The sequence below is a fragment of the Nicotiana tabacum genome, chromosome 8 (assembly GCF_000715075.1).
Source record: "Nicotiana tabacum cultivar K326 chromosome 8, ASM71507v2, whole genome shotgun sequence".
NCBI classification, from domain to species: domain Eukaryota; kingdom Viridiplantae; phylum Streptophyta; class Magnoliopsida; order Solanales; family Solanaceae; genus Nicotiana; species Nicotiana tabacum.
In genome coordinates, this window is record NC_134087.1 from 22,601,690 (window position 1) to 22,613,394 (window position 11,705).

Sequence of the window (11,705 nt, forward strand, 5' to 3'; positions counted from 1 at the left end):
CGAGCCACTCACCGCCCCCTCTATCCACCGTGCCATGGATATTGACGCCGGTATTGCAGTGTTCGCCCAGAACTAGAAAAGTCTAGTGCACAGACATTGGGGACGACGGATGCGGAGTGTGGTGGTCTGTTATGGTCCATTGCAAGTTATGTGACTTGATTCCCACATCAGTAGTGCAATGTGCTTATGTGAAGTTTATATAGCTTTGGTCCCTCCGTTCCAGTTTATGTGAACCTATTTCCTTTTTAGTTCGTTCAAAAAAGAATGTTCCCTTTCTAAATTTGGAAACAATTTAGCTTAAACTTTCAATTCTACCCTTAATGAGATGCTTTTATAACCACACAAATACTTTGGGTCCCTTTTTTACTTGTTTAAGACCACAACTTTCAAAAGTCTTTAATTTTTCTTAAACTTCGTGCCAGTCAAACATATTCATAAATTGGAATGAGGGGAGTAGCTTTTGGGGTGTAGTTCTCCCTAGGTTGTATCAATGGTATTAGAGCTACTCACCGTTCTCCGTGACCACCGTGCCATGGATGGTGACGCCGGTATTGCAGTGCAAGTTGGGGCTAGAAAAGTCTAGCGCACATATATCGGGGACGCCGATTATGGAGCGTGGTGGTTTATTATGGTCCATTGTAAGGTATAAACTTGAGTCCCACATCGGCAATGTGCTGATGTACTATCACTAGTAGGGCTGTGCATGGATCGAATCGGATTTAGACATTTCGAATCGGATTTCGAATTTCATATTCTAGAAAATGCAATTCGAATCCGATCCGAATTAATATCGGATCAGATCGGATTTTAAAGTTTGGATCGAATCGGATTTTTGGATTTCGAATCGGATTGATATGCCTTAAAGTTACAAACTCATATGTATATTTTCTTTGTAAAAGAGGTTATACAGTAAGAAAAATTCATGTTTCTGCAATTATGAGAATACAATGGTGTCAATATTGTTAAATCCATCAATTGTAACGGTAATAACTTGGAGAAAAATGTAAAGGAAGTACTAATTATCTGAAATTAAAGTTTAGTATTTATACATGCCCTAATAATTTCGGATTTCGGATCAGATCGTATTAAAATTATACCAATTGAATCAGATCCGAAATTTTAATAAACACAATCCGAAATCCGAAATTGAACGGCTATAAATATATAATTTTGTTGGACGTTAGGGATATATATGAACGAAAAATATAGCGGGGATAGAATTGAGCAATAAACGAAAGTAAAAGAATATATTTGACCTTGTTCCGAAATAAAAATAGGTTAATTCTCTTTGTTTCCCTCCTCGGTCTTGATGAGTCATCTACAAACACAATGTGTCGTACTTATTAGTTTAATATACCTACTGTACGCGGGAGGTGTTTTTCTGTTGATTTAAATATGGGGTAAGGACTAAGAAGAGCACTAATGTCTATGAAGTTTAAAATAATTGTTAAATCATTGTCGGCCACATTCTTGTGTATAATATTACCAAATCAATCAAATGATGCTTTATTTAAAATTTATTTATGATACTATTACTGTCTACTAACTAGGAATATATTACCTTTATTATTCAATCATAATGCAATGGAAGTATAGAATCATGCAGCTTAACATCCAGAATTATAGAAACCTCATTGCCTTTCTCGTTCTATTTATTAGCAAAGTTAAGAACTCGTTTTGTATGGCTAATTAAAAATAGTTGACGAGCATCAAAAAAGGGAATAAGGACATTACAGAAAATGCGAAATGTATATTTTTAGCTGTTTTAATAATAATACTAGTCAATAAAATATATATTTTTATATAATATTATAATAGTACTTTTTATAATCCAATCATATTTGTTTGTTTGTTTGTTTGTTTTTCTTTTTGTTTTTTTTTTTGTTTTTGTGATTAGTAAATGTAATGTAAGAAAGACAAACATAATATAAATATCTACTAACTTCCTGTGCAAAGGTGTAATTGCTGCAGGAAGTAGGACAAGGTGGTAAAAGCAATGGGACAGACACATTGATCAAAATCCGAATCATTGAGGTACGAGAAAGGGGCCCACTTATAAATTACTCGCATTTTATAGGCGTTTGGACATAAATTTCAAGTTTTTTTTTTTAAAATTTAAAATTTCATTAAAATTTAATTTGAACACATAGTTGTGATTGATTATAATTTATGCAATATATTAGAATGTATTTTTTTAAAATCATAAAACATGATTTATACCTTATAATTTGTAAAAAATATTAAAACCAACCTGACTTGATTATTCTATTTGAAACAAACAATTAAACATGCTATTTGTTTAGCTGTACAAACAATCTCTAATAGAAGTTGTAGTGACTCCTTCAAATAAAAATATAAATTGTAGTTTTCAATAGCGGATGTCAAAATATAGTCCAAGGTCGCTCAATTAGATGGTGGACAATTGTAGGTGTTACCTATGTTTAATAACTAATTGAGGTCCTTTTATAAATTTAAAAAATATAGGATAAATTTACAAAACATAAAAATACCAACTTTCCAATTTTTCAATTGAAAAACTGGTTTCGAGCAATTTTTAAATTCGAAAATGCATTTTCAAGTTGAATTTGAAAAATTGTAAAAATTTCATAACCAAACATTGTTTTGAATTTATTTTTTATTTTTGAAAAAAGGAATTTTTTATGTCCTAACGGGCTCTTAATTTGATTGAACATGAAATTTTAAAAAATAAAAAAATTAAATATTATCTTCTTAAACTAAAGATATGTACTGGTATGCATCAAAATATCTTTGAATCTTGAGATCTTAAAAATAACATATAAAAAATTAGAATTAAAGAGTTACTAAGGGCGATGTTTGGCCATGAAAAATTATAATTTTCACTTGAAGTTGAATTTCGGAATTTTTTGAAAATTTGAAAAACTCCAAAAAGGTAGAAATTTTACTTCAAATCACTCACAAAAAATCAAAAATAACTCTAAATTGTATTTACATCCAAACACAACTCTAATTTCTAAATACCATTTTTTCTTAAAAAAATTCATTTTTTTTCTAGAATTTCAATATAAAAAAGAAATATTTTGAAACTGAGTAACATCGTTATAACTCACATCAATAATATTTTATTATAAAAATTAAATTTTTTTGGAATCAAATTTTATATTCTATTATAATACATTATATATTTTCTATAGTAAAAATTCACAATAATATTAAAAAAAATATCGGGTGACTCAACCGTCTCCCGAAAAGAGATGCTGCTATGTTGAAAAGACAATTATCTCGCTTGCAAACATATCTCTCAATTTCTGCAGTATAGTTTAACCACCAAGTTCGGGAGTTTTTGCCTCATACAGCTCGGGCCGAAGACCGGGGCCCCGCACCGCTTCATTCAATTGCTCTGTCATAAAGAAAGGGAAGGAAATCTTTTTTTGATCAATCGCCTGAACCTGCCTTTCTTTCTTTGCCATGGAAGTAAACGAAGTCTTTCCTTCCGAAATCCACTCCTGAAGTCACGTCTTTCAGTACTAGAAGTCAGGTGCGACGGTCAGCTCAGTCAGAACGGAAGCGGTCAGGCAAGGTTATCGTCAGACAATGTAGTGGTTCACGCAAATCCGAAGAAGTTATCACGGACGAGTTATAATATATTTTCTATAGTAAAAATTCACAATAATATTAAAAAAAATATCGGGAACAGACGAGGCTACGTGTTCAATCACAGCAACAGGCAGCAGAAAGTACTGTATGATCATTCATTCAACAGCGGAATATTATTAGCTGGATACACCAACATATACCACTGTCCTTAAATTGGTCCATTCTTCTAGGAATACTACGTACTTTTTAATACTACAATAATTACTCCATAATCTCCTTAATTTTCTACCTTTTCATACACACATATTTTCTCTCTTCTTCTGGATCTCTCTTTTTTCAACGGCCATGCAAATTTTAATGCAAAATCTCTTGTCCTTTTTTTCCTACTGTAAACTCAGTCCACTCCTCCCTATGTATCTTGTCTTCTTCAACTAGCAGCAGCAGTTTTCATTGACCAAATACAAAAAAAGCAGAGCAGAGCATTTGTACACAGCAATGTTTTTCCCTTTACCATAAAGTTTTCATATTTTTCTCTTTTTGAACAACTTGCTCTTCTTCTTCTTCTTGATTCTTGGTTCTTGATTCAGTGCAGCATTTTGTATACAATGGTGTTTCCCTTCTTCTTCTTCTTCCTCCTTTTCCTTTTCTTCTCAACTCACTGTGTATCGTTCGCCGCCGTCTCCGCCCACAACCGCCGTGTTCTCCACGAATCCTTTTTTCCGATAGACTCATCACCACCTTCTCAACCCCCCCTACCCTCTCCTCCAGCCCCCCTACCCCCTACCCATTTCAACCTTCAACTCCTGATAACAACAACAACCCCTTCTTCCCCACCTACCCCTCTCCACCACCCCCACCCTCCCCACCCTCCCCTTCTTCACTCGTTTCATTTCCTGCGAATATTTCTGATATTAACCTCCCAAATGCCTCCAAGTCTAAGCATGTTTCCTCTAAGCTCATTATCACTGCCATTACTTGTGTTCTTGCTGCTATCGTTGTTCTTTCCATCGCCATCTGCTTGCACGCAAAGAAAAGGAGGCGCCATTTTAATGACCCAAAAACTCAAAGATCTAGTAATAGTAATAGATTGAATCATAGTAGTAGTAAAAATGATGGTAATACTAATCGTAATAGTATTCCTAAGCTTCAACAACCATCTCAAACTAGTTCAGAGTTTCTCTATTTGGGTACTATTGTCAATTCACATGGCGGTATTAATAGTAGTAGTAACCCTAATACAGCTCCATCTTCAAGAAAAATGGCCTCCCCGGAGCTCCGTCCACTTCCGCCGTTAAATGGACGGAATTTAAGTCAAAATTACAGGAATATCCGTAATGATGATGATTTTTACTCTACTGAGGAGTCTGTGGGTTATATAGAGAGCTCTTTTGGAGCTGGATCATTGTCACGTAGAGATTTTGCTGCTGTTGAAGTGGATAAATTTGTCGGGTCGAGTTTGTCGGGTTCGGATTCATCATCGAGTTCCGGGTCGGGTTCGCCGAGCCGGTCGGTATCTTTGAGCATTTCTCCTCCGGCGAGTGTGAGTCCAAAAAGGGAAAGTTGTTCAAGACCTAAGTCACCGGAACTGGTCGCCGTTGTGACCCCTCCACCACCTCAGCGTCCACCTCCTCCTCCACCTCCATTTGCAAATCCTGTAAATGGGCCTCAAGTTAAGATATCTGCAAATAATAGTCCAGTATTGATTTCTCCTATGGAAAAAAATGATCAAAATATTGAGAGCTTTTCTATTGAGAAAAATGTGGAGAAAAGTGATGAGATACTGAAGCCAAAGTTGAAGACTTTGCATTGGGATAAAGTAAGAGCAAGTTCGGATCGCGAAATGGTGTGGGATCAACTGAAATCAAGCTCATTTAAGTATGATAATCTGAACTCTTACTACTGATTATATTTGTCATTATAGATATTCATTAACTTTTTTAGTGTAAGTTGAATTGAGCTGGTTTATATTTGCAGATTGAATGAAGAGATGATAGAAACATTGTTTGTTGTGAAGAATCCAGCTTTGAATACAAGCGCAACAGCTAGACACCCTGTTGTTCCCTCGATGAGCCAAGAGAATAGGGTACTTGATCCTAAGAAGTCGCAAAACATTGCGATTTTGCTGAGGGCTCTAAATGTAACCACAGAGGAAATATGTGAAGCCCTCTTAGAAGGTATACTTTGGTTCTAACATTCTTTGAGGAGTTTAATTTTTGATAGTATAAAATAGCTTTTACACTATCATGTTACCTTAATGATAACTACATGTAACCGTCTATATAAGGGGAGCCTTGGTGTAACTGGTAAAGTTGTTGCCATGTGACCAGACGGTCACGGGTTCAAGCCGCGGAAATAACCTCTGCATAAATGTAGTTTAAGACTCAATAGACCTTTGTAGTTTGGGCCTTCCCCGGACCCGTGCATAGCGGGAGTTTAGTGCATCGGGTAGCCCTTTACATGTAACCGTTCATAAAAAGTGGGATTTGTAACCTGAAAGGTAAGGCAAGTTAACTTACACTACAGGATAAAATACAATAGTGTTACAATCTTTACACTGCCATTGTATGTGAGTTATATCCTTCTTTGAATTGCAAATTAATAGCTGAAAAAATGAGTGGAATGATGGAAGTGCGCGTTTAATGCCAAAAACCTTCTGCTGAGTACTGGCTGGCACATAATCACTCAATATATATTCACTTTGATTTTGAACAAATGGTTGAATTTCTGTATAACATTCCCAATTAAAATACATTGCTCTTATTGTATTAGACTAATATAATGTGTTAAAGCTTATGCTCCTTTGTTCTTTAATGGTTTCGTCAATAGGCAGAAGTTAAAGTGTATTTACACTTAAAAAAGTGTGTATGTAGGAGAATAGAGTGCAATAACAAATTACATCTTCTGTTCAGGAAATGCTGAAAATATTGGGACTGAACTCCTTGAGATTTTATTGAAGATGGCTCCATCCAAAGAGGAGGAACGTAAACTAAAAGAATACAAAGATGATTCTCCATTCAAGCTTGGCCCCGCGGAGAAGTTTCTGAAAGCAGTGCTTGATATACCTTTTGCATTCAAAAGGATAGATGCTATGCTGTACATATCAAATTTTGATTATGAGGTTGACTATCTCAGAAAGTCATTTGAAACTCTAGAGGTAATTATTTCACGTCATCATCAGCTTCTACTTGTTGCTTGTTTCTATTCGTTCTCTCGAGCCGAGGATCTTTCGGAAACAACCTCTCTACCTACCCAGGGTAGGGGTAAGGTTCTGCGTACACACTACCCTCCCCAGACCCCACTTGTGGGATTTCACTGGGTTTGTTGTTGTATCAGCTGCTACTTGTTATTGATATCTATTCACGAGTAGAATTTTGATTTTGATCAGAAGAAAACTTGTGTAAAGTATTGATGCTCAACACTAACAACTTAAAGGCATAAAATTATGCATCTTGAAAAATCAAACTCTGGAAATATTAAGCATTATATTATTTTGGAGGAACGATTGTTTAACGTGTTGTTCTTGTGACTAGTATCTGTGAGCTAAGTTACTTGGATTCTTCAAAAATATTGTCAGGTGCGTGTCGGATCCTCCAAATTTAGTTCATTTTTGGAGGATCCGGCACGGATACGGCAACACTTTTGGAGAGTCCAAGCAACATAGCATGTGAGCATTTCTGAATACTATCTGGGAACAAGCAGAGATCCTATTAGCTTGGTATATCTGCTGTTGCCGTGTCCCTATTTTAGGAGATTAACTGCTAAATATTGGACTTTGGAGTAACAACAACAACCCAGTGAGGGGTTTGGGGAGAGCAGGATGTACGCAGCCTTACCCCTACCTGGAAGAGCAGAGAGGCTGTTTTGGAGTAATCATGTATAATGATCTGAAACTGCCAGAATTTTATTCTGCCCTGTTAACTGCCTGCTAATAGAGTCAATGCAAGTAGGGGTTAATTAATTCGCCCAAATTTATTTTCTTCTAAAATGAAAATAGTTAGTTAATTAATTCTATTGTGAGAATACAACTTGCAAACTATGTCCTTATAAAGCTTTCCTATTACAGGCAGCATGTGAAGAGTTGAGAAGTAGCAGAATGTTCTTAAAGCTTCTAGAAGCAGTGCTGAAGACGGGGAATCGCATGAATGTTGGGACAAATAGGGGTGATGCTCATGCCTTCAAACTTGACACACTGCTAAAGCTTGTAGATGTCAAGGGAGCAGATGGGAAAACAACCCTCTTGCATTTTGTGGTTCTTGAGATTATAAAAGGTGAAGGTGCTCGTCTTTCTGGTGGAAATCAGAATCATCAACAGTCTACTACCAATGACAACGCTAAGTGCAGGAAGCTTGGCCTCCAAGTTGTTTCCAGTATTAGTTCAGAGCTTATAAATGTCAAAAAATCTGCTGCCATGGATTCAGAAGTACTCCACAGCGACGTCTTAAAACTTTCTAAAGGGATTGGAAACATAGCTGAGGTTGTACGATCCATTGAAACCGTTGGATTGGATGAAAGCAGTATTAAAAGATTCTCCGAGTCCATGAACAGGTTTATGAAAGTAGCAGAAGAGAAGATTTCAAAGCTCCAAGCTCAAGAAACGTTGGCCATGTCGCTGGTGAAAGAAATAACAGAGTATGTCCACGGAGATTCAGCTAGAGAAGAGGCTCACCCTTTCAGAATATTCATGGTTGTCAAAGACTTCCTAACGATTCTTGATCGCGTTTGCAAGGAAGTTGGAACGATAAATGAGCGGACGATAGTTAGTTCTGCTCAAAAGTTTCCAGTTCCAGTTAATCCAAATCTACAACCTGTCATTAGTGGATTCAGAGCTAAACGGCAGCATAGTTCCTCTGATGAGGAAAGCTCATCTCCTTAGTAGAATTATTTGGTCATAACAGGCAAATGCTAGTTTTTAGTTTTGGCCAAAAACAATGTAATCTATTACTACATAGGAAGCATAGGAGTTTGCCTTAGATTGTGCAGAACTATTTAGGGATATGTAACTCTTTATCTATCTGAATTTTGTATTATATTAGATCATTCTATAAGATATTGGGAAATTCTATTTCTTTTGACATGATAGAGCAGATTTTCTTCAGCAAGATAAAGCAATAACTTTTCTTGTAAGTGTACCATCACGGTAACTGAATGTGTTAAAAAGGGACGAAGAAGACCTAAAATCACAAGAAACTTGTTTAAAAGGATCTATCATTTCTTGAAATTCACGAGGATTTAGCGAAAGATAAGATACCATAAAAGAAAAATATCTATATACAGTCAAACCTCTCTATAACAACATCATTTGTTATGAATAGTTTTTGATGTTATAGAACATATATTGAAGTATTGTTATATAAGGATTAAGGATGCTGTTATAAAGAGGTCTGACTGTAGGTGATATCGACTAGTTGGAAATATGTCTGTCATGTTAATATTTTGAGCTGAGGGTCTATCGGAAACAATCCCTCTACCTCCCAAGGATAAAGGTAAGATCTGCATACACACACTGCTCTCCCCGGGTTCCACTGTTTTTTTTTTGTTATTGTTGTTGTCGTCTTATGCTTTGTAGGACTCCCTTAACCCTATCAAAGATTTTATGCCAATAGAAAATATAGAGAATTTGGAGTATTTTTTTTATATTTTTATTTTATGTAATGTTAGCCTGGGATATATTTAGATGGTAAAATATGATTAGTGGAGATTAATATAGCCGATCCCAACTTATTTGGTCAATAAGATCAAGAGCAAATAATGCAAGGTTCGGCAAGAATAACGTATAAAGCAGAAATAGGAACTTTTCATAATATGATTAGGATTGATAATGAAATAGGATTCTCCATCAGAAAAAGGAGCATCTCAAGTTTTAGACCGTTGTTGGAAAAGAATTTACCGTTTTAAAGTGTGGAAAGCAAAAAAATCATGTAATCAAGATTAGAGCTGAAAAATGAAGGCAGAAATCATGCCTCTTTCCAAATCCAAATTTTGATGAGTTTATTGGACTAAATTGTACACTTAAAATATTAAAGCATATTTAACCAGTGGCCTCATTGAGCTAAACTGAGTTACTACCAATAATTTGTATAAAGAATCTACTTACAAATCTAGACAAAAATGGTGCCATCGAATTGACAAATGTTAAATTGTATGACCATCTCATTTAAAAGAATATGCTTGTAAGCAGAGGCGAACCTACACTAGGGGTTGAGGGGTCACTGGACCCGGTTAGCCTCGGGAAAAATATTGTATATATCTACTATATATATTTATATGTATTGTGAGGACCCCTCATATATTTTCCTTGGCCCCCTCAAAACACAAAAGCTTCGCAGGAGAACTGGCATTTGCGGACAGTGCTAGATCGCAACTCCCCTCATATATTTGTTTCTTCATGTTTTTGGGTTACTTTTCTTAATTCAACTATACTTACTACTCCTTTTTGTTACCTTACTACTACTCCCTAGTAGTTAACTGGAGTATATTTTTTCCTATTATCTTGTTTTGAACTAGTTTAGTATAAATTTATTTTATTCTTTTTAAATTCTTCCTTGTTTAGAACTTTCTCTTTCTTAATTTTTTATTTCCAATTCATTTGAGAGGAAAATTAAAAGAGGTAAATTAAAGAATTAAGTCTGGTGGGGAAGTTAAACATATTATTTTACAAGAATAAGAGTGCGGTTGGATTCACATAAGTACTAATAAAGTTTACCTTTTGAAGATAGTAAAATGCAAAATAACTTGGACAACTTGATGTGTGTTTTCCATATGAAAATTTGCAAGTGAGTTATGATTTTCTATGCATCAGCACGATATATACTTTCTCAATTCTAATTAGTGATACCTAAACATTTAACTAATTAACATTTAATTAGCTAGAATCACATTAGGATATTCTATACAAGAATTTAGTTCAAACTTTGCACGGTTTGCACATATTATAAATACAACGAGTTTAAGCATGAGCGGATAATCTTATATTAGTACCAAATTAGTTATGTTAGTAAATACTGAACTTTATTTTCTTGATATTTATCATAATTATTATTGGAAGGCGTCAAACTTTGTCACTAATAATTGGCATATCTAAAAGTGGCGGTGCCCCCGCGTCGCTCAAATCCTGGGTCCGCCTCTGCTTGTAAGTAGCTATAACGCCTTCCAAAATAGCAATAATCAAAGGAAAGAGCGACAACATTCTCAACAACAACAACAACAACAACAAACTCAATTTGATCCCAACATGTGAGGTCTGGGGAGGGTAGTCTGTACGCAGACCTTACCCCTACCTAATGCAGGTAGAGAGGTTGTTTTCAATAAACCCTCGGCTCAAGAAGGCCAAGAAGAGGAAGAGGGAAGCAAGGAAGGAAGAAGGATGAAAGAGAAAAAGGGGAGATAAAGGATAAGTAGTATCAAATAATAGCAAAGGGAATACAATACCTGAGGCAAACAAAATCACGTATCGTAATAAAAATCTAAGAATATGAAGGGACATGCACGCTACTAAGCCTATCGGTAAACACATCGATATCATTCTCACAGCCTAAATAATAGGAAGGTCCAATTCAAACCTTCATCAACCAATATCTGAAGCAGTAAGGGCAGCCCGGTGCACTAAGCTCCCGCTTAGTGCGGGGTTCGGGGAAGGGCTGGACCACAAGGGTCTATTGTACGCAATCATACCCTATATTTTGTTCAAGAGGTTGTTTCCACTAATATCTAAAGCAGAGAGAGTCAAATGGACATCATGAATATTTAAGTCACTTCCCTCCCTTCAACCTTAATACAAGGAAAAAAAAGACAACCGATGCACAAAGCATCCCACGTTCACGTAGGGTGCAGGGAAAGGCCGCACCCCAAGGGGGGTGGGTGACGTAGACATCCTACCCTGGCCTGATGCAAACATCAGTGACATTCCACGTCTCGAACCCATGACGTGTAGGTCACAAGGAGACAACTTGACTGCTGCTTCAAGGCTCCCCTTCAAGCTTAATACAAGGGTCTGGAGAAAAAATCAATCAAAAGAAAAAAAAGAAAAAAAAAATAGAGACAGACATCTAATCTGTATAAATCTCTTCAGCAATAAAAATACAGAAAAGGAAACACAAGTTACATAGTTGGGTAAGCTATGAAGAAGGGAC

At 35.9% G+C, this 11,705-nt stretch overlaps 1 protein-coding gene across 1 annotated transcript; it reads left to right on the plus strand.

Moving 5' to 3' along the window:
* The first annotated feature begins 4,038 nt into the window (after window positions 1-4,038).
* LOC107806367 (formin-like protein 1) lies at window positions 4,039-8,648 on the plus strand. The gene is given in 5 exon segments (XM_016630508.2): window positions 4,039-4,346; window positions 4,349-5,451; window positions 5,551-5,750; window positions 6,486-6,730; window positions 7,640-8,648. Coding segments are annotated over 5 exon segments (2,523 nt in total). The 5' UTR covers window positions 4,039-4,181; the 3' UTR covers window positions 8,450-8,648.
* The last annotated feature ends 3,057 nt before the right edge of the window (window positions 8,649-11,705 follow it).